This window comes from Sphaerodactylus townsendi, linkage group LG05, assembly GCF_021028975.2.
Source record: "Sphaerodactylus townsendi isolate TG3544 linkage group LG05, MPM_Stown_v2.3, whole genome shotgun sequence".
Taxonomy (NCBI): Eukaryota; Metazoa; Chordata; class Lepidosauria; order Squamata; family Sphaerodactylidae; genus Sphaerodactylus; species Sphaerodactylus townsendi.
Window position 1 is genome coordinate 62,525,763 of NC_059429.1, and position 24,603 is coordinate 62,550,365.

General features: G+C 40.6%; 1 protein-coding gene across 6 annotated transcripts in view; it reads right to left on the reverse strand.

The window, feature by feature from the left end:
* Positions 1-24,603, reverse strand: part of FGGY (FGGY carbohydrate kinase domain containing) — a 176,410-nt gene that overhangs the window by 43,237 nt on the left and 108,570 nt on the right. For 5 of the 6 annotated variants that reach the window (XM_048496639.1, XM_048496637.1, XM_048496638.1 and 2 more), the window contains 5 exons: positions 18,113-18,220; positions 15,889-15,950; positions 12,021-12,168; positions 10,465-10,539; positions 7,437-7,557 (listed from right to left, as the gene is read on the reverse strand). In XM_048496639.1, the coding sequence (XP_048352596.1) occupies positions 7,437-7,557; positions 10,465-10,539; positions 12,021-12,168; positions 15,889-15,950; positions 18,113-18,220 (514 nt within the window). The remainder of the gene's footprint in view (positions 1-7,436; positions 7,558-10,464; positions 10,540-12,020; positions 12,169-15,888; positions 15,951-18,112; positions 18,221-24,603) is intronic. The other variant, XM_048496640.1, reaches the window with a different exon arrangement.

Consider the following 24,603-nt stretch of genomic DNA (forward strand, 5'->3'; position numbering starts at 1 on the left):
TGGAGCATCTACAACAAATGTGAATATCATTTGGAGTCACTTTTCATGGCCATGGTGGCTAGTAATATCCAATTATAAGATTGCAATATGCTAGTTTACAGGAAAAAAGTAAAGATGTCAATTTTCTGAGCAAAAAAACAAAACTCAAAAGTTCAAAACAGGGAACACAGTTTCAAGGAGAAGATGGCTAGAACTTTCAGTAAGTTCAAATGATTATATACAAGTTGAAAGCAAGGCTATTTGAAGGAAGTCTGATGAGAAATGGGGGGAGACAAAGAGGTGGAATGTGTTAAAATAATGGCATTTGGTTGTCTGTTGGGAAAGAGAGTTGTGTCTTACCTAGGAGTCAGTGACAAGAACAGCCACAAGAAAGTGTGGTTAAAAAAGGGAGAGGAGCATAGCAAGGGGGAACTGTACCCGGGGGACGTGTGTGCCCTGCACCCTCGCCATGCCCACACACTGGCGCACGCCCAGGGCAAGACACCCCACCCCATCCCCTGGCACTTACGTCCCTGATTTTACCGCAAAAGCAACTATGAAGGGTTACAACATGTTTCATTCACAACCAACAAAAGGTGAGCTTATAGAGACGTGAAAAAAACAACCCCATAGAGAAGTAGAAGTCATCAACAGATTTTCTAGAACTATGAAGTAGAAAGGCCTGAGCAGAAAGGAACACTGCAGGATCTAGTACCTTCAAAGAAGGCAAAATCCTACCCAACAGCTGATCATCAAAAGCGATCAAACTGTTTAAACTACCAGAAGACTAAATAAAGGCAGTCTGGGGGTGTCTCCTTTAGGACAATGAAAAGATTCATGGCTTTTTTCCCCTTTCCTTTTTTTTGGGGGGGGGGGGTCAGGCTGCTTTATAGAGCTTTGTCAGAACCCCTTCATATTATCAGAAGGGGCTAATATGGCTCCAACCTCTTTACAAGAGCCACATCAGAAATTAACAGTACTAAGTTCTTCAATCCTCCCACAACGTATCTGTAACTTTTTTTGAGTTTCAGATTGTTGTGTCATAGTGTTACCCAAAGTTACCCTTTTAGAGTGAGGAATTGGAGGGACAGACCTTGCCTTGCGAGAAGGGGCAACCACGAGATCTGTACCACCTTTGTTTATAGTAGTTTTTTCTTTTCAGAAATCCAGAGGGGTCAGGAATAAAAGTTTAACAAGTTTTATTTAAAAGAAAAATAACAAACTTAACACGCAAATGGTAACAGAAGAACACAGAGAATTCAAACAGTCCTAGAAGATGGATAGAGTTGAGGGGGTAGGTCTGGAATAGATTTGGGTTTTATAGGGGAAGGCTATAATTACATTATCCAGAAGAGGAAGGGTCTTGAGAAGCTGAGTTCAACACCAGAATTGAGCTCCAAAAAGATGGGGTGAAAGCAACTGGCAAACAATGTATTAGTCACACTGGGCACTGACTGCAAGGTAGGCTAAATTATATGAAAATTGGACCCTTTAGCAATATTAATCTTCCTAGGACAGTGGTGGCTCTTGTCCTCTGAAAGAGAACAAGAGGTGGACACTTTGGCTTCATGACTAAAGCCTGGGGAGAGTTCAGAAATGATTAGATTTTAAGGCAAGTTGACTGAATCACAACTCTGGAGCTTTTCTGATTCAAACGGAGATGGTCTTTTCCAGAAGTTAGTCAGGAAACAGAAGATAGGATTAGTGTGCTGAAAAATAACTGAAAGGAAACCTTGATGATACTAGTTAACATGCTCTTTTTAAAACTGGAGGCAGCAGTGATGCAGTTACGAGCTAGGAACTGGTTTCTCAAGCATAGACTTTGTATTCCCTGATTACTTTAGGAAAGGTGAGTCTGGTTGTTATGCAATGACTGACAGGGAGATTTGCCCATACAGATTCTTTCCTGTTGGTACAACTGAGTCAAGACAAGAGATGGCATTAACCTTTGACCTGCACTGCTAGGGCACCCTGCAGGGGAGATGTGACAGGTAGAGACACTGATTCCTAAAAACAGCCCCCCCCCCATCCTCACCTCAGGTCTGGCTGGCTCACACAATGCACACATGGAAAACAACATGAAATAAATAAGTATGGAACATTTACAGGTGAACAGAAAATGTATTACATTGGTTTTCCAATAGCATTTCATAGAACAGATTATGAAATCTTCTGCATCTTATTCAGTGTTTGTATAGGAATGATATGCAGCTTCTATCAAGTATAATAAAGTGGATATATACCAATGTAATTGCAAATGAATGGAAATTTCAAATAAACAATCACAATTGCAAATAAACTCCACTCAGCAGTGGCGTAGCGCCAATGGGATAGGGGGAGCATGCCCTGGGACATGGTATTCTGGGGCGGGTGGCGCCGCGGCAGGGCGCAGGATGTGCGTGTGCCCTGGGGGACAGTTCCCCCTCACTCCGCCCCTGCCAACCAGACACATGCAAATATGCCTCTCACCCCTCCCACCTGAGAGATGGATAAACCAGATCACCAACTACACAAATCACTTCACACTGTGCAACAGAGAGTAACACATCTTACCATGAAGATGTCATCCTTAGATGCAGATGAAATGTTAGGAGTTAAAACTACCAGACCACAGCCATAAAACCCCCAAAGAGACAATCAAGATGGAGCTTGTCTGACAGCTGTTAGGAAGGACTGAAGAAGGAGAATTGGGGACTCTGGTCCAAGAACTCAGGAAGGGTGAAAGAGTTCTCAAGGGACTTTGGGGGCTGTACAGCAGTAGCAGAAACTGGGGGAAGTGGGAAGACACTGGGGTCTAAGGTAACTATTGAGATAAGGTGGGCAGGTGTTGGGAAAATGTGGAAACTTCCAGTGGACAAGGAGGAGCTAGGGAGGATATTCCCATCATACCCTGGTCTGAGGTCACTGGGAAACATAACAAATGGTAAGAGGCAAATGCAAGGTACCTAATACTACCATGGCCATGTAATGTTAAAATAGGACCAGGGAACATTAAAAAAGAGATATGACTTCTCCTGTCCATATACTCTCCCAAAACCTTTTATCCTCTGGGTCATTTTTCCTGTTTTATTTTTCTTCCAGTCAGCCCAGAATTAAGCTTAATACAAAAGATTCATGGATCAAATCTGTATGCTCTCAGTGGCAAAAATGTTTTGACAGAGAGTTGTTTAAATGTAATAGAAAACTACATTAAGAGCTGGGTTTACAGCTGGTGCTTCGTAAACGTACTGTAAAACTTGGCTGCTTGTTTTCAACTCTGCAAGTGGTTCACAATGAATGCATTCATCTTAGCAGTTAACAATACGAATTTGAGGCTTTTAAATGGTCTAAGAAATTATCTACTAGTAGCCTGCATAACTGCCTAAAGGGAGCTCATATTTTACAGTAATATATTCAGATTTTTCCCGTCTTTTCCTGGAAGAATAGGAGATTGATACAAGAATGCTAGCTATTTTATCTGATAGATTTTAACGAGGGCAGGGGAACTGAAAGCATTTTACTCAGATGAACTCTGACTTCTTCTGTCAGTCACAGTTCCCTACGAACAGGGAGAATTCTAAAACAGCAGAAAGGCCTCTTTGTCTTACACTGTACTTGGCAATTAGATACAGTCAAAGGACCCTAGTTTAAAATTTAATCAGAATTATCTATTAATAGATCTTTAATTTTAGACATCAGAAAGCAACTCTCAATTCCAAGGCTATTTGAATCAGATAATAAAAGGTGTGGATTTGATAAAATCTTGCTTGACAAATAGAAAGCAATAGCCTGAACTCATATCTAGAGTAGGTCAAGCCCCTGTGCCATTTGGTTCACTCTTTTTGCTTCCATTAGACATAATTACATAATACTGATTTTCATCTTTCTTCCTGTATCAAGGTAGGAAGTCTGGCTTGATGTTCAAATGATGCAAATCTGCAAGCTAAATACCCTGAAGCCCAGCTTTAAACTTGATCTAAACCATATTGACTTGTAAGCTGTTGTTTTTTTAAATTACCCTTATGGGGTTTTCTCTTTCCACCCTGCCTCTCCTTCAAGGCTTTAGAATGAAACAAAGATGTCTACAGGTTAAATCACACATTATATTGTTCAAAAATGTGCTATATTAAAGTCTGAATTTAGATGAATCTGAGGCCTCTTTGGCAAACATATAATTTCCTCTGAAGACTGTTGTCATGTTGGCTCAAGAAAATGCAACATGAAATTGTATAAATTACACTTGGTTAAGTAGCTTTTGCTCGCTATAATGTCTAAACAATTAACATCCGGGAGCCCTGACAAAGTCTGAATGTTCTTCGACAAAGGCAGTCTGAAATTAAATGCAGCCCCTTATGTATTTTATATAAACATGTGCATATTTGAAGACCGCAACTACAGATTTGGATTACCCAAACTGATTATTCAAATTGATATCATAATAGATTAATGTATTTTTATAAATCTCAATGCCGTATAGGTGTAACTGCTAAAAGTGCTTTACTGACCATGTCGCTCAATTCTTTGGGAATTTTTCCTCCCATTGCCCATCACTCCCTCAGTTTTGCAATCTTCAAGCCCTCTTTTGCCATGAGGACTTGTTTAATTTTCCACAATTGCTCTTCAGGCAAACCTCCAGTCATGCCCTGTTCCTTGGCAGGAAATATTGAATCTAACTCAACTTCTTCTTACGCTGCAACAGCACTAAATGGTGACATTATATTAGTTCAAGAAAGGGCTTGAAGAGACAGGTATGCTAACTCCTACATAGCACATTTTGTACAAAAGTGCAGAAGTTCTCAAACTTTAATAGCTCAAGGGCCTCATTTTTATTTGAAATTTGCATGGATCTCGAGCTATCCTATTCACTTTCATCAGTGACTGCCATGTGTTGAGCCTCCTTTCAAAGGCCATGGCAATTTTGGAGAAATATCTTCAGAAATTTATAATAATTAATATCAGCAGTCTTTATTATCTATTTTATCATTGTAATCCATCATATAGAGCTGTTTAAGATCATTATCTGTTATATCAGATATTGTGTAGAGTATTTTATAATTTTATAGCTATTACACTAATCACTGCTCCATGCTCACCATTATACTATTCTTTAGTTTTTACCAGTTATTATCCCTTATTTTTTTTGCTGATTATTAGATTATGGTGTGTACTATATGTGCAACTTTTTTTCTTAGTTTTCTGATATAATTGTAATTGTTGTTTTGATCTTTTCATTTTTCTGTCCAATTTATATTATAAAAAGTTTTTAAAAACCCACATTTTTTTAAAAAAGCAAACAAATTCTGAGGCTGAGCTACTGGATCCCAACACATAATCAATGCATTTTGTATGTAGTGCCCTGAAGTAACCTGGAAATTTGGTGACTGTGAGTGGTGGCAGCTGTATAAGTTCTCACCTTTTGAAAGAGGAGGATGGTGATTCTGTTACTGTTTCTTGAAGCAGAATCCCTGCCCCCTTTCCTAAAATACTAGAATTTTGGGTTTAGCCAGATAGACATGATAGGGCTTACAAACAGTCCTTACAGTGTGACTCTCCTGGAATACACATGAGGGTACTCAGAGGTTTCCAGACACCAATATAATAAATGCTGAAATTATAAAATGAAGGAGTTCATTAATACACTAGCAGTAAAGCCCATTGAACGAACAAATACAATGGGGTCTAAAAAGCTGACGGTGGAAACGGTGCCCTCTGAGGGGGACAACTCCCCCTTGGCCCTGCTCTCTCCCCTCTCTTTGCAAAGCTGTGATCCAACTCTGCAAATGGGGGGAGCTCTTCCCATCTTCACAGGCACCCTGCTGCCACCTTTGCAAAGCTGGGATTCTGGTTTTGCAAGGGGTGGGGGAGCCAGAAGGGTGCCTGTGAAGTTGAGAAGAGTTCTCCCCATCTCCATAGGAGATGGTACCCAGGTTCCCAGCTTTGCAAAGGGGTGGGGAGGGAGAGGAGTCAACAGGGTGGCTATGAAGAAGGGGAGAGTTCTCCCCAAATCCATAAGCATCCCGATCCTCAGTTTGCAAAGTTGGATTGAAGCTTTGTTAAGTGCAGGGAGTCACCAGGGTGCTTTTGAAGATGGGAATAGTTGTCCCCATCTCCATGGTCCCCCCACTGTTAGCAAAGCTGGGATTCTGGCTTTGCAAATAGGTTTGAGCCAGCAGGAAGATGGGGAATGTCCCTCCCACCTCACTCCCCCCACCTCACTTTCCAAGGCCTTCAGGCTTTGGGAAGTGGGATGGGGAGGGTGATCTTGCATGCAGGACAGAGCTAGCTTGGTTCCACATCCAGTATCATACTTTCACCCCCACCCCCCGCTTCCTAAAGCCTGGGGGCCTCGGAAATCAGGATGGGGGAAACAACAGCCCAACTTGCTGACCTCCTCCCACCTCACTTCCAGAGGCCTGCAGGGAGGTGGGGACCCAATCCTGCATACAGAACTCAGCACATGGGGTCCAGCATGCAGGATAAGGGCTGCTTCTCTCCCCTCCCAACTTTTGGAGCTCCGCAGGTCTCCAGAAGGGAGGTGGATGTGGTTGGAATGTGAGGAATGCTTTTCCAACCAATGGGAACGCAGGACTCATTTTGTGAGTCCTGCACACCCATTGGTTGGGGGTTTATCGTCAGATATTCCAACTGAATTATGTATAAGGATGCAAAGAAAGTATGTAAAATAGAAAGTATTTACTATTATAAGTGGGGGCTTGCAAGGACTCATTGGAACACACCTCTTCCCCATCCACAATCTTCCCAACCTATTGTCCCTCCTTCCCTTCCTTACATAGTCCCACAATTGTGCTCTTTTTCCTTGTACCTCCTTTCTGTCCCACCTATCTGTGTCATATACAGACAAAATAAATAAATAAATAAAATTTTAAAATAAATAAATATTTGTGTGCAAAGTATTTTAGAGGCATAGCTGGACACAATCTTTAAATTGAAATTTTAAAATGGAATGAAAACTAATATTATTAATCATTAATAAAAATATCACATTAGTGCTAAACAACTACTACAACAACAGAAAATTGATAGTATGCTATTTATTTATTATGCAATTTTACACTGCTGCTTCCTTTTCAGGAAACAACAAGAAACAACAGCAAACTCCTAATCTCCAAACTAATCTCCTAATCTCTGCACAGAACCACTGCATGAGGCTCCCCACAACACCTAAAAACCTTTGCACACTTTCTTCTGCTTAGAAATCAAAGCTTCTGGAAATCAAACTTTCCTAATACAGATTTCCACCAAAAAATAATTCCTATTTCATTCATAAAATGTTAAACAAAACCTCAGGGCCACAACTCAGAGGATTATTTGTTGTTCTTAATGGGACTTAAACCAATAAGACTTCATTAAAGAACACTTCCCATTGGCTTCAAGATTATCTGGACAGAGCAAAATCTTGAATCTCTTAAAATAATAAAGTAATTTATCATCTCCCTTCACCATGCCCTCAAACTTACCTGTGATGTCTGCATGCATCTGCACAAAGAGAGAGTTCTTGCTCAGCCCACCACACATAAACAGGGTGTTGACATGATGCCCCGCAGTTTGCATAGTTTCCACAATCTGCCTTGTTCCCAACTTGAAAATGTATAAAACAGAAAAGTAAACAATTAAAAAGACCACAAGGCTGTCTAAAGAGCTGGAGAGAAATTATTGCTGGTTGTATATAATGAGAATAAAGGACAGACAAACTGTCAGGACACTTAGTGAAGAGAAGAAGAACAAATTTCAACATTAGAATGGCTTACACAGATTTCCCATTTTTCAAAATTAAATTGTATGTCTGAATATGCATGGGGAATTCTATGGGTTGGATCCCACTCAAAAGTTCTAGTGACCAAAGCATAGTTGCCATTCAGGCTTTTCACTTCAGTAGGATTGGGACAAGCATCACCTGCAGTGTGACAAATAAGTGAATTAATATTAGGAAACATATTCGCACAGACTGATGAATAGTGGAGGAAAATTCATAAAATAGCCAATACTTGTTGCAACATTACCACTTGATCACCTTCTAAGAACGTTCTTTCATAACCCACTGAAATACCCAAAGTATTCTACTGACCAATAGCATACACTCCGAGAACATAGATCTACATACAGGTTTTACAGCCCCACCCACCGAATATTTCAGTCTGTTTTTCTTTCAAACATATTTTATTCACGTCAAAAAAAATTTAGGCTATTTATTTGACCGGGAACAAATATTCACACTGAAATTTAAAATGATATTTAATTGTTGAGCTAAAGTTAATTTAACATAGGGTTAAAAAATAAAGACTTGTAAACTGCCAATGCAAATTTCATCCTCTCCCTATAAAATTTTTCAATGGAATGCAAACAAAAAGTTAGATTTCAGTAGATACAATTACAATTCTGACTTGCTTATATCTAGACACTGTTTCAGCCAACTGATATCATGAGTTGTTATCATAGAAGAAGGTATCAAGCATCATGAAAATAAACATTAAAACCTAAACATTTCAGAAAATTAGAGTTTCTCATCAACATAATTATCTGTTGCCTAAACTGTATTGCTACTACATACAATCACATATCAAGAAAAATAAGTCATGATCAGTTCTCTTTATATTGCAGATCTCAATCATCACTAAAATCTAATGCAGGCAAAATATGTCTAAAGAAGCTTAACTTAAAACTACAGTGCAGTAATACAGTGAAGCACTTGGATAATGATAGAAGGTTTTCCCAGGATATCCAACTGAGTAAGCTTCCACCTCATTAGCATAGAATAATACTGAGGTACTTGTCTGGCATTGAAAAGTTGTTGTCCGTCATCTCTTTCATGAGACAATATCCCAACTCTCATTTTCCAAGAAAGTAGTTGCATTTCTTATTTAAATTAAAGGGGTGGTATAAAAATACAAAGTGTATTGCTATTGCAGGACTGAAACTCAGCAATAATAGGACTAGGTTCAGTAAGAATAATCCTGTTTTTGTCAAGAATAGTGCAAAAACAGTATAAATAGCATTCACAGAATCTGCTCTTGACAGATAAAATTTATGGAGAGCCATAATGCTGAATGTAAAAGCAATTTACACTGCCTGTCTGCCTTTGTACCCTATATCAGAAAACAGTAGCAACTGGTGTCTTTCAAGGTAACCCTAAAACACGGATGACTTGACAGAACCTAAAGAATTTCATTTCCATGCCAGGCTTTACACTGCTTTTCTAACAAGTAGACAAGGTTGTAGATTTACATTTCAATTAAACAGAATTAAATTAAACATTGATGACTAATGGCCAAAATTAGCTATTAGGCATCACTTCAGGATGATGGACAGACATGATGTAAGTAAAAGTACAGTTACAGATCTCATTGCAACTAAGTCTTTAAGAATGGCAGGATGACTGGTAAACATTTTGCCATCTGAAAAATGCTACAGAAAGAAAAAATAAAAATAAATGAAATAAATCCTGACAACTCTTACATGCTTCATTAGTCAGAAGCTGATGGGTTCAGCCTTGCCCAGAAAGGCCTTTATTTTAATAAGCTTTCACACTGATCCTTGAAGGAGAGCAAACTCAATTCTAATATAATCCCACATAACTGTCTCCTCTGCTGTGCCCTCCCCTCAAGTTGTTTGCTAATTGGGAAAATTATTCCTGTCACAAGGCTCTAAAGTTATCCCATGACAGGGAAGGGTATGCTGCTAGGCTTGGCAATTTGGTAAAACCAAATTAATAAAAAAGATGAGAAAAAGCCAATTTGGCTTTCCGACTTTTATTCGGCCTGAATATAAGCCAATCCATTAAAAGCCAAGTTAAATACCTCTGAAAGCCAAAAAGCCGAATAGATATTCAGCTTTTTGGCTTTCGGATATTTAACTGCTCCTCAAAAGTGAGCAAATGTATTGAGTTTTACTCTCTCTGCCAAAGAAGCAGAGGCCTGGCTTCCATAAACCTGGAGGCAGCCTCTTAGAAATACAGCAACCACAAGCCAGTATAGTCCAGCACGCTTCCTCTGACAATAACCAAACCGACATTTTAAAAAAACTTAGCAAAACTGAGCCTCTCTTCTCAAAAACTTTATTGCAACAGTTTCAGGAAAGACAGACATCCCAAGAACTCATTAAATAAGTCACCCTCACAAAAAAATCTACAGAGCAATCTCCCACTACAATCTACAAAAGGGCATTTCCTAAATCCCCAGGAAAAATACTGGGCAATTAGTTTATGCTGTGAAACTTTTTCCATTATGCTTTAGTAACCCAGAGAAAATTCCAGCAGAAGTAATTATTTCTTTACTTTCTTTTGAAATTTACAGTATTCTTTCCTTATGGTAAATGTACTAGTAATTGCAAATTTCTTTCAAAAACAGGTATGATCAATCTATAACTCTGGATAAATTAAAATGTTGTTTAACAGGGCAATCCAACACAGAATTACACGTTTTGAAGTACATTGAACTCAATGGTTTTAGAAAGGTTTAACAGTTTAGGATTGTAGTGTAATTTACTTACTGCGATGGCTTGAATTGTGGCCAAATACAGAACAGCAAGATCATCAAGGCCTTGAGATAATGTCAGTCCGACAACCTGCAAAGAAAAGAAGGAGCATACCATTCTTGATGATCTGAGACTTCAGTACTTCCACAGTCCTTTCCTATACAAATTATTAAAATTAACTGAAACTTTGCCTTTCTAAGCTGCACATGCTGCATACTTTTTTTTGACAAATGCAAGATTTGGATGTTCACATTTAACAAGCAGTATTTATTTTATTTATTTATTTATTTATTTATTGGGCTTATAAACTGCCCTACACCGAAGGGCTCAGGGCGGTGAACAATACATAATAGAGCACAATAATAAGTTAAAAATCAGTAAATATAATTTAAATACAGCTCTTATAAAAATAAGCCCGACCCCATTAAGTAGGTCAAATAATTAAGATGATATTCTCCCTGATGACATTCTCAATTCTTTCTGAAAACATTTCAATGAAATATTTCAAAAAACACCTTGAGAAAACCATCTTGTTGCCACAGGGCTGTAGAACTTAAAATAAGATCCATCCCCACATCCCCAGAATGCACAGAGTAGATACTAGTCATAATAGTATACAGCTGAGGTAGGCAACCCAAGCATGTGTGGTAACAGCAGCACACCAGATCATTTTGCTTGGAACCCAGGGCCAGATGGCACTGGCAGCCACATGAACATTGACTGTCATTTCTATGAAACTTGCACTGTTCCCTTCCTATTTTGAATAGATGAGAAGGCATGATCCTCAAGAGAAAAGAGTTAGCACCAAGAACAATGCCACAAAAAGGCAACCCTTCCCCATGCTTTTGTGCACAATATGAGCCTGATCGAGTTGAACTTGCTGGGACTTCAAAAATTGGGGTGGGGTGGGGGGGGGAGTAAACAACCTTGCAAGACACAATTCTTAGTGGATCATGTTGTCACTTCATACTTCATGTTGTTAGGTGTGCATGCAAGATGTCTGAAAGCAACAAACATCATTGCAAACCCATAGTCAATGTTCAAATGTGAACACATACCTCTCTACATTTTTACTCAAATTGTATCATTTATTTAAAATATTCAGCTCCATTTTCCAATTAAACTGTTCAAATCAGCTTATAATAATGGATCAATAGAAGTAACCAGAGTCCTGATTTAGACGGCCCGGGCTAGCCTGATCAGTCAGATCTCAGAAGCTAAAGCAGGATTGGCCCTGGTTAGGACTTGGATGGGAAACCACCAAGGAATACCAGTCACTGTGTAGAAGGAGGCAAAGGTAAACTACCTCTATATATCTCTTACCTTGAAAATCCTAGTGGGTTGCCACAAGTCAATTGTGACTTGATGGCACTTTATAGACTCACAAGCAAAGAAGTAACCAGAAATCCTATGTTCTTTAAAAATCTCAGCAACAGCAAATGTAAGAGTGAAACCCAAATCCTGTAGGATTTCTAGTGATTAACAATGAAAATGTAAAATGCTAATCTCAAACTTTTATTTTGCCTCCTTATTCTGTTTTGACCCTTCTGCAAGTACAGGCTGTTTCTTACCATGCCCTTTAGAGTCAGATCTGCTAGGGGAGATCTGTTTCCATGGAAATCTGGCCAAATATGTACATCAACAGTGAGGAAACCCACAGGCAAAGATTTCTTAATCAAATCCAGGTGACCATTCAAGTACATATATATACTTTGAGCACTGCAAGGAAAACAAGCAGAAAACAGGGAGGGGTTGAGAATAAGCAACAGAGGTTGTTCCCTGAACATACTGCATGATGTACCCCTAACATAAGCACGTTCAGATCGTCAAAAGGCCCACCTGGTGAAGGGTCAGATGTGGAGTAAGATCCTTACCTCAGTAGCACCTAAGTGATTTATAGCCCAATCCTAAGCAAATCTCACTTAGTGCAGGGACTTATGGTCACAGACTTACTGCAAAATCTCCAACCGAGTCTCAACTAATCATCTATATTACCAGGTAGCCTTCCCAGCAGCACTTGCAATTTGAAGAGTCTGATGAAGAGGGGCAGCTGTTTGTGAAACTTCTGGAAAGCCACTGTGCATATGAACCTGGCATGCAAAACAATTGCATGTGGAATTAATTACAGGAGTTGCTCATGGGAGTAATCTTTGGAAACCATGGCACAAAACAGGGATGATACAAATACTATTGTGCAGCTCTAAGATACCTGGAGTACCACCCAGAGAATGCTTAATTTCCATTATTTCAGTATAACTTACGTGTGCTTAATTTTCTCTGGAATGCACCCAGAGGATGAAATCCAAAGAACATAAAATTGCCTCTATGTTCCAATGAAATTAGTGGGAATTGTGATCCAGACTTGGACAACTTATACTGGCATGCCAGCAGAACATGCTACTATGACTTACAATTACCATGCTTTCTAAATTTCTAGGAACAACATTTGGAATAGATTTTTAAATTCTATCTTTGGTTTTGCATCCTATAGAACACCTTCATTTGCAGGAGGTAGGTCAGTGTGGAGCATCTTCCTCTAATTACAATTGATTGGTCATTGTCTCTGTTTTTTGAGGTTTAGTAGTGATATTCATTTAGCCTCTGCATGTATATTCAGTCATACACTAATGAGCTCCCTGAGGGAATTTGGCATGTAAATTTGGAATTTACTGCTCTGACTTATGACCCTGTTGCAGCTGTATATTTATGCTCTGCATTTATGCATTCAGCCACATGTTGTTTCAATTAGACTACACCATGTGTTAGCTATTGAAGGTATCATTCAAGTGAAATGCACTTGGAAGAAATTAAGCTAACCAATATAACTATTCTTATACTTTAAAATTTGCTTCATGTAACTTCTGCAGGGGAAAAATACACAGCTTAGTGAGTTATTACGATTTTTAGTGTCCTCATTTCATTTCTACTTATCCTACTGAAAAAGAGAAAATCAGAACTTCCTTCCTGACGTGTAAAGCACTGAAGCCATTCAGAAAAAAAACCCTGTTGATTGTTTACTAAGACTGAGGAATCTGGGGAAATCTAGTGGAAATGTAATACAACACCTTGTCATAAGTCATCATCCAAGTTAGTACATATTAATCATATAGATATTAAGGATAATGCAATAAACTATTAGTAGTATATTAAATGTATATAGCATGTGATGGTTTTCAAAGCATACATTACCTTGGTAATCCATATAAAGCAATCCTTTAAGACAAGTCAGCATTTTTATCCCCTCACTGTAGATGTGTCTATAGAGCAGCTGTGGATTGAGGCCAAGAGTTGCTGCCCAAGAAGGGGAGGGCAACCACCAGCCACAAATAAATATACTACACACCTTTCTGTGCTAATAAAACTGGCCAGTTTGTTTTACTGATTGCTGGCAAATGAAGCAGAGGCACAGCATAAGGGACAGGCCTCTTAGGAGTGTCCCCAATAATGGAGAGGCAGGCACACAGGCAACTCCCCCCCACAAAAGGATCACTTCTCACACACTACTCACCAAGCTGTGACAGGATAAAAGGAATAACAGCTCAAATGCCCGTAACAATAAAACACAGCTGAACCATGCAGTAGAGGGAAGGAGGGAAGAGCTACTGAGTGTGGGACAAAAAGCTGGAGGCACTGCCTTGCCCTGCCATATAAGGCCATCCCAGGCTCGCCCCCCCCACCCCCACCCCAAGCCCATGTGGACAGCATGAAGGGCGGCCCTCAGCTTCCCCACTCCCTGGCAGCAATGGAAGCATGGAATAACAAGTCCTCCACTGTACTAGATTGCCATATGACCAAACCTAGGAAAAGCTTATGTGCTTCTTTCCTCCCACTCTTCACATATTCTAATTCCTTTCCTTTAACTGGTAAAATATAATTTGTGCTCATCCTGCAAAACAGGTTGGCAAAACATGGTTTGTAGAATTGACTTACAGGGCACAGTGTAACAGCAAACTGTGGATTTACTAAAACCATGAAGTGATTAATTTATTCAGTGTGCAAGATGAGAAGGGAATAGCTAAGTCCAACAGTGAAATACTAAGGGGTACACCCTTCTTAATCCATGTAACTTAATGGCCTTAACAAGGATGCTATTCTGTTTGAACTGCACTATAACATTCCTTTGAAGATTGCTCCCATATTGCTAATCTGTTATGGCTGAACCACGCACCAAACAAATTCTTCACAGAGGCAAGATTTAAACTAGAGCCTCCCTGATTCGTAGGTCTTAAATGTCATATTACTCTAGATTTTCATGAACTTTCTTGTATTAAATGCACATATGCAATCACTTCCTGCCAACCAAAAGCCCCCCCCCCCCAAAAAAAAATTCTGACTGTAATGATGACATCTTTACAGAATAATTTTATTTTGTGGCCTGTGTCACAAAAATTGTAAGTCTTTACCGGACTACTGTTTTGGGGAACTATGCTAACATAGGCACATTCCACCTGGGCCAATAAATACGGATTAAGGGTGGCATAAAACCCAGGTTGGGGGGAACTTTGCACCGATCCTGCTCCTAAAGTGAGTCCACTCCACCTTCCCCCCCCCCCACCAAGTTTTTCAAGATGCACAATTTGTGCAATTCTTTTGTTTTAACAAGCCTCACAGATGCGGCTGAGCGAATGGCCAGGCAGGAGGCACGTTATGTGGCTGCGCTTTCCTCTTTTTGTTTAACTCCCAGCTACCATCTGCCGAGCCATGCAGGCACTTTTGGGGATATGAGGCGTCAGCAAGGCTTTGGGGGTTCATGTGTGGGAGGTAAGTAAAAAAAAAGGACACACATTTGCCCCGGCCGATGCACTGGCTGTCCAAGGGACAGCCAGCCATGGGAACAGCTGGGGCAAGGATGGGTTCATGTATCCCGCCTGCAACCTGCTTTAAATTTGCTGTGCAGAAAGGGCTGTAGCGGTGAATATTTTAAGCTTCAAACTCTTAATCTGAATTACCTAGATTAATGCACTTGCAGCATTTCCCAGTCTGTGTAAAGACAGGATAAATTATCTTTGATCATTTCTAAATCGACAAAATTACTACAAGTGGATCATTCTTGAAAGGACTTTTGTGAATTTCAACAATATGGTAATGTACCATCCAAACAAAGGTTTGAAATTAGGGTGAGGCACTGAAATGTCTAGGCGTGTGCAAGAGTGTTTGCAATGACAAAATAGGTAGGAAAATGAAATTGCTGGGGAAGTCAGTGATTCAGAAATTACCACATGAAACTGTCTTCAGGTGGATATGTTCACAACATAACTGGCCATATTGTATAATGGGAAGTATGACATATAAGCTTGTTAGGAAAGAGGAAGACATTAAGATGGTGACAAATAGCACAACCTGCAACCCAGTAAATATTTCAGATTAACTAGTTTTCAATTTGCAGCAAAAGTAAGGTTTCTATGAAAGAGACTGTAAAGGAGGAATAAAAATGGTGACCTGGCTGCAGCTTTTGTTTGTAGTTCTGGGAAAGCAGCGTGTCCTCGGATGACATGATCTATCTTTGAACACACAGACACAGAGGGAGATTGATAAATTATTTTGCATATTCTTTCTTGATTTTTAAGAGACTTTTTCTAATTGTGAAATCTTCCAAAAATACCCTTTCTAATTTAACTGCGTGCAATTCCAGTCAAATTGTTTCCAGAATTGCCAATTGTGTGTGGTTGCAATGCTAAAGTATCCAAATGGATGATACAGGAATTACATGCAACCATCCAATTTATTGGCACACAGAATATAAGCACTGAATCAAAACTTATCATTGTACATTGATAAAATATGAAGGAAGGTATAACAATTCCTTTCAGCTTCCCTCATCTTATGAATTAGACTAAACTGCAGCAGCACAAGCAGAAACTTGTACTGCTGTTGGTGGCAAAAGGAGCTTTCATGTCTGACAGCTCTGGAAAATCTGGTTGGCTTTCCCTGATGTCCTGTGTGTATCAGCCTATAGGCAAAAATGAGCAATCTGAAAAAAGAAGATTCCTGACCCGCTCAGTTCTTTAACGTACAGGATAACTAACCGATTTAACTGTCCAATGAGCTCCTGGGAAACCTGAACTTCCCCTTCTGCTGCATGCCTGAAACAATTATTATTGTGTTTAACACAAGTATTTAACCTGAAAGGAAATAGGGTCCAACCAACTGAAACAATTGAAATAACTGTCTGTGTCTGAAGAATCATCTTTATATTCATATAATAATTCACAATATTTCTATCAACTTAGTTCCAAAGAGATTTTAGAAACACACAATGCAAAACTAAATGCAACTCATAATAGGGCTCCCATTATCTGATTGTAGGATGCCCATTCTTATATCAACATCCATCTAAATTGATGCTCATATTGATATCTAGCTATTTTAAACTACAGAATTAATTCATCCAAAGTTTTGCAGGGTGCCATCAATACTATAGTCAGATCCAGTTATCTTCCTCTTTGAAAAAGCCTACAGAAGAAACTGTCTCTGATCTAGGGTGGTATCTGTTTGGTGTGGTCAAGTACCTTAGGGGAAACAAGCTAAAATTAAAACCAGATAAGATGAAACTGATTCTAATTGATTCTTATGTTCTGGAAAGGATTATGCTATCTATCCTTGAGGGTATGCATCTCTGACAGATTTAGTTAAGAGTTTAAGTTTAATTGGACCCAGAAAAATAAATTGGTATAGTAGCAAAAAAATGTTTTAGTATTTAGCACAGAAGGTAGCTCCCTCCCTAAATTTGGCTGGGCTAGTTATGTTGATATGTCCTACAGTAACCTCAAGATTAGACCATTCTAATATGCTTCATTTGAATACAACCCAAAAAGTCCAACAGGTTTAAATTACAGCTGTTCTGCTGTTGTCTGGAGCTACTGTTTTTCACAAATTACACTCATCTTGAGGTCATTGCATTGGTTGCTCATTTGTTTCTGGGTGCAGCTCAAACTTGGGGTTCTAATCTTTAAAGCCTTTCATGGCCCAGGATACTCATTCTTAAATGAGTACTGTCTCTTACAGTATAAAAACTATGTGGCAACTCCAATAATCCAATCAATGTCTTAACCCCATGTTCTCATAAAGACATTTCAGACCTGCCATTTCTCAACTTTAGATCCATAGTGAAGTGATCCTGACATTATGAAATGGCTTTCCTGAAATTGTCAGAAAGATACCTAATCTTCAGTTGTTTAGAAGGGTTTGCAAAGTTTGCGAACTCAAAGCTGAGTTGTTTCAGGGGTTCTTGAAAGTAGTTAATATGTCAGTAGTCCTTTTTGTTTGTCAAAAATCACGGAGCCTGGCTGTCACCAGCCTCCTGTGGACATGGTCAGAACATCAAGAGGCTGACTGTCATGTACTCAGCCCAGAATCCTCCTTTAGCCTATCCCTGCTCCTCTTTACTGTGTTCCCCAGACAACAGAAGCTGCAGACCAAATTGGAGCCTGCGTTCCATAGGTCCAGTGGCCCCACTCTCCCTCAGTCATGCAACTGGCAAGGGGGGCAGGGCTGCAAAAGGCTGTCTAGACTGCCTGACTGAAAGTTGATGATGGGTACAATCATCCAAAGTCATCCTGTCCCCTTCCCCAGCCCCAAACAATGCTCCACCTTAAGGCTGAGAATTAAACTTCTTGCTAGGACACTCCAAGTTTTTTATGTAGAAGAAAAAACCCAAACTTACTAGTTTTCCTGTAGCACTCTGGCCTCCTTCATTTAGCCAGAATCCTGGCACCATTGCTGAGTAATATGGTCCCCAAACACCAGGGACAAACACAGGAGACTCACTTATCTGAAAAGATAAATCCAAATCTGGTTAGTCACAAGTGCAAGCATATTAAGACCGAAGCTTTAATCTTTATTGTTAACATGGTGCTTGACATATGAACATGAGAAAAGCAAGTGGGTCCTTACCTTGAGAAGCTTATGTTCAAAGTTTCAACAAGAGACATGGCAAAGGGAGGGGGAGGAAACGAAAAGTTAAGGGTAGCAAAGTAACATTATCACTGCTGAAATACTTTCATTCTGTTGGTCAAGGTTCATTGCAGGTTTCACTGTGCAGACAGATTAGAACAGCCTGTGTTCCCAGTAATAGCATGTATACTTTGGAACAGGATTCCTAAGGATGTAAGGAAGCCACCATCTTGAAATGGCTTTGTTATTCCAATAGGTGTTTCTGTGAATTGGGTTTCTTTGATCTTCTAGTTTTTTGGAATCAGAGTTGAAAAATACTGATATGGTTATAATGTTTTCCATCTCTTTATTTTGGCTTTAAGTAATATTATAACCATGTCTTGAACATTTTATTTTTTAAGGCTAAAGATGCTGCAAATACATCTGAGTAGCCTGGTATTGGTTGGCCTGCTACGACAAATAATTGTTCATGATCAATGCAGCATATTTATGCCCTTCATTATAGGGCTCGTGTGATAGAACTTATCCTGGGTTTTCATGAACAAGTCCTATAGAGGCAGAGAAAACCCTGTGACAATAAAATATCTTTGAGGAAATAGGGCTGAAAGGATTACTTGGTGGCAACAGCCAAAAACAGTGACTTGGGGAGGAGGTGAACTGAAGATGAAGTGAAAAGGCACAAATCTTTTGCTATGCTGGCCCAGTTACTTCTCATATCCTTTGAGGGGAACAAGCGGGTTTCAAATCTGCTCTAAAAAGATTTTAATGAGCAGCCTTCCCTCCCTCTTCTCATCTACCACACCCATGTTTACAATGGACATTAGAAACTTACATTAACTGAAAGACTTCAAATAAATGCTTGATGATTGGATTTATTTAAGTGAGTGTGCCACATCAAACAAGCTAAATATAATTTCTTCCACAAGACAGAGGCCGTTTCCACACGGCCACGCTGGGGGTTGGGTCGGCATACATGACGCCGACCCAACCCCCCCGGGACCGTTCGCATGAACGGTCCCAGTAATGAAAGGGAAGACGGCACCGTGGAGCGCCGTCGCCCAATCGACCTACCTTCTCTGCGACCGTCCGGCGCATCGCCGCGGTCAGGGGACATGCCCCCTCTGCCCTGCACGACTGCTCCAGAGTCACAGGGCAGGGAGGGCGTGTCCCCAGGCCTCGGCGACGCGCCGGACAGTTGCAGAGAAGGTAGGTCGATCGGGCGGGGGGGGGGAGGGATGGCGCCTTCCAGCCGCTGCCATTTTGCATGGCAGCGGCTGGAAGCTGCCATTTTCCAAAATAGCATGTATACAAAATAGCATGTATACTGGGAAAATGGCAGCTTCGCACCACTGGGGAGGAGTGAGGGCGGAGTGGCTGCGAAGCAGCTGCGCCCCCCATGCGAACAGCTCCCTGGGGACAGCGTTTTTGCTGTCCTTAGGGTGCTGTATTTGGCGCGTGCGGAAAGGGCCAGAGAAAAAAACTTTGCTTGCTAACATGGGGACAAAGGGATCTAGATCTGATTCTAGTTGGCCCAATGATGCTGAAAGAGGCAGTATACTTTTTATTCATCCAGGTTCAGCTTTCTCCTTTCAGTGGATCAGTCCACAGTTCATTTACAGTTGTTATGGCAAGATACTGTTTTTGCTTTCACAAAAGGGAAAAACAGTGAGGAAACCCCCACAAGTCTCTCTTTACCCTTTGCACCTCCCTATTCGGTTTTCTCTCAAATGCCCTCTTCACACTTCCTTATAATGCAAATCACTGAAACTTTACAAGGCTTCAGGGCCTATGGAATGCTTGTCTTGCCTAGACTGCACAGGTGCAACAGCCAGGCCAAGGTTTACTACATCAGTGAAGGTGAAGAGGTTAGACAGTTCTCTGCCTTATAGGAAGAGCTATGGACTCATTGGATTCTTGACTAAATATTAATTTTATTTAAAACATTTCTATGCTGTGTCTTCAAAAAGCCTATTCAAACATGATTACAAAATAAAACAGATAAAAACATAAAACAGCACAGATATTAACAAACTATTTTTTTAAAAGGATTTCATGTTGACAACAAGCATTTGACATTCTACCTAGCTAGAATGTCATTTTCTGTTCCTTTTCACATACCGGATTTTTGTTCTATCTTGTTCCACCTTGATATAAATCTGGTATATAATGGGCCATTTTTGCACAGTCAAAATATCCCAGGATAGAACCGGGATCTTACATATCATGGCTGATTTGTCCCAGTTTCTCCTTCAGTACAGCTCCCCGGTTCTTCCAAGGAGTCAAGACAGGGCCAGGACGTAATGCCCCAGATGTTTCCACACAAGCCCAGGGCTTTTTCCAGTTGCCCTGTGATCTCTTCTGCGACCTTTTCTGCGCATGAGCGGACATCCTCAATTTCCCCTGTTGTGATTGGATGATTCTCCCTTCCCCATTCCTCCACTCACTTTCACTAGTTAAGTTTTAATTGACTTTGAACCCAATTACACAGAGAAAACTCCTTCCGTGAAGGTAAGAGACATGACTTTGATTGCAGTAGAAAAAAATCACAGAGGGAGAAACGTCGATTAAGACAGAAAAGGGGGGTGGGGACAAAAAGAACAGGAGAGGAACGAGTCTCTCACACAGCCGTGGATTTTAAGACAGATAAAGGGGGGGACAAAAAGAAGAGGAGAGCAACGATTCTCTCAAGCAACCATGTATTTTAAGACAGAAAGGGGGGGGCAGACGAAAAGGAGAGCCTGAGTCTCTCAAGAAAATCCAAGCAATTCCAAAGCCAACGCAAACATTTGTTGCTCCCAGCGCCTGTTGATTGGTTGGGTGGGCCAGAGCAGCGAGGCGGGGAAAATAGACTAGTTCTATCCCGGTTCTGCTCCCATGCTGTTTGAAGGGCATTTTAAAAGAACCGCCAATTTGGCAATTCTTGAAAGTCACGGGGCAAAGCAAATACCGTGGGGCAACACCAGGGCAGACCCTGTGTAGCTTTGGGAGCTGTGCAGAATTCCCAGCTGCACTGGGATATTTTCCGTGCTCACCGGAGGATATTTTGACCGTGCAAAAACGGCCACAGTGTTGTTGTGTGCTATATGTTGAGCAGCTGTAATCCCACATAAACTCCCAGCCACTTCAACATATGTTCTTCTTGGCCGTTTCCGCACGGACAAAAGGAGCGACGCGATGACGTCGTAAATAGCGAACGCAAAGACAGGCGGAGCTGCGTGCGTCAGGAGCCCCGCAGAAATGTGACGGTTCGCATGGAAGCGCTGCGGAAGCGGCGTCTCGCCACGCTCCGTTGCGGCTGCGCACTCCCGAAGCAGCGCGATTGGCTGACGTGACTGCCCTGATGTCCTGCCCGTCCCCCATCTGTCATTGCCTCCCCTCCCAGCTACTGTCAGTCCCAGTTCATGTTACCTGTGAGACCAGAGTGTGTATGGGCAGCCACCATCTGCACAGGCGACATGGATCTGGGAAAGGTGCTTGACCATGCAGGAAAATCACCAGGGACAAACGTGTGTGTGTGGGGGGGGGGACGGTGACCAAGCTTGGCCTTTTGGCAGTTGCCATTGTTGAGAACGGCTCCGTGGCGGTGGTTCGCACGACTGCGGCGTCGGTGCGTCACATGTGGAAAAAGAGCGCTTCGAAGCGTTTTTGAATATGGCGTCTTCGCGCCGATTAAGCGTTTTCGCGATGGCGCGACTGCACACCTCCGCCGCTATGCGTGCGAACGCTCTCGCTCTGACGTTTCTTTTCCCGTTTCCACGACTTCATATTTCGCCCGTGCGGAAACGGCCCTTGATACAACAGATGTGGGACTTTGGTAAATCTGAATTTTATTACTCCCAGCCCCCCCGCTCCCCCCCCCAAAAGCCATTTCAGCTATTGGGAGGGATTTTACCCTGAAAAAAGGTTTTGGGTTTTGGAGCTGCTGAGGGGCAGGGAGCATTGGGTTTCCTGATCCGTGAAGGCAGCTTTATTTTTTAAGTTCAACTTTTAAAAAACCCATTTTATTTTCAAAAACTCAAAAAAGCCATCCTGTTGATACAGCTTTTCCCAGGTTTTTCAAAAATTTCTGGGTTTTGTAAAGCTGAACCCAAAAATCCTGAAAACATGCTGTACACTCCTGTGATATAATACAGGGACAAATGGCATAGTTAGAAAGCCATATAAGTTAAATAAAAAAGATTTGCAGAGCCTTACAACAGTTTTACCTCTTCATACTCAGAAAACCCATTTATTTTGATATAAAGTATTGGGTTATAACAACATGAAATGTTGTTAAATGTTGTTAGCTTATTTTTCCTAGTGACTATTAAAAGTCACTCCCCAAAGTGATATTTATGGGCCAGCAGGAGTGGTCTTTGGTACTGAGACATTCTACTTTGCCTACCTCTGAAGGTTACATAACAGTAAATCTAGCAACTATTTTTAAAATAAAACTACATGGAATTATTTTTTAAAAAAAACCTCTTTCCAGTTATACTCAGCAACCTTACCTGTAAATAAAAACACAAGGACATTTAAAATGCATTTTGTGAACAGTTTCAGGAAGGACTAAATATTATGTGTCCTGCCTCATTATTTCCCACAATCCATAAATTATTGTTTCACTGTTCCCAAAGCTACCCTATGCTTGTGCCAGCCTTCAAAGGCAAAGTCTAATTAAAAGACTGTAACTGGCACTTCTGGGAAACCATCAGGTTTTGAATATCTGCAGTCAGGCTTAGTATTTTAGAGGATACCCACAAGAATTTGCCAGGACGGGATATTTCCGTGCTGGTTCGTTTCTGGTTACACTCTTAGTTGTTCATATCATCTTACAACTGAAATACCATTTGTATACATTCCAAAACACTATCAACAAATGTGTGGTGCAACTAAGAAGTGAACATAAGTAAATCTGTAAGCAAAGACAACGGGTATGGAGTTTCTCTTATGCACAGGGAATTTTCTCCTCCTCCCAGTAACTCTGCTGGGAAAAGATAGTTCCCTGGATATGGCTGAGGGCCATTTTCTCCCTCCAATAAATCTCTACAGAGTCTTAGATACATACACACATCCCAGCATTCTCATTTCCACACTATGTATTCAAGAGGTCAGCCAATACATTCTTAAAAAATATGGGATATTATAACATTATTTGAATACCTTTAGACCATTTGTACACTCACTATTACCCTGTAACTGCTAGCTGATATTACAGATCAGTTCTGTGCATCTCAATAAGGTCATGCTATACCAGAACTATGTCTAGTGAAGTACATTTGTATCTGATTTGTACATGCTCCTGGGTTTTTCATTCAGTTTTCTTTCAGCAATGTCACACCTTATCAGTTCCCAAACTGTTTCAAAAAACCCTCCCAAATATAAAAATAGGATATACTTGTTTTGTGTGAGTGTGTGTATGAATATACCATCCTCCCAGAGCACAGATAAACAATTCTACAAAATTATTCACATTTGTTCTTACTCCACTAATACACCTATAAACCCAACAACACTCTAGTTAACAAATATCTGCATTTACATCTCTTTTGTAAAGCACCAAACTTTGTATGATTAATTTTACATACTTTGGTATGTAACAGTATAACCCTTTGCAGATTTTCTAATCTAAACCCATTAATGTCAATGGACTTAAACTTGAACAGTTCTGCATACGATAGCATTGTAGGGGAACAGAATCTCTTGCCCGCCTCCCTCAGAATGGAAATAGATAGGATTTTGGCGAGCCTTCCCAAAATTCCCCATTGTCTCCGTTACATTCCCCCCGCCCGCCCTCAACTTTTCTCCCTACACATGCACTGCCTGGAATCAAAATGGATCCCATGCTAGGACCACCCTTGCAAAGGAGGAAGTTGCTGCAGCAGTAATTCTATAGCCCTTTAGAACTACATTTATGAATTCCAATTTCAGCATTCTAGAAAATTTCACTAAAGTTACTTAAAGTTACATTTACACAGCCTGTCGAATGTGCACCAAGGGCCAACAAAGTATAGTGGTTAAAGTGGTAAACTTTCAATGCACTTTGAAGTTGGATTTTACTGTGCGGAATAGCAAAATTCACTTGCAAACAATTGTGAAAGTGGATTGAAAGTGCATTATTCTGCATGTGCGGAAGGTGCCTTAGACATCCACATAGCCATGAAGTTTCATGGGTGACGTTGACCACTCTCTTCTCTGATCCATTCTACATAGTTGTAATGAAGATAAAATTGCTCCCAGTGTCTTGACCAAATAATCTAAAAAAAATGTGTAAACAGATTG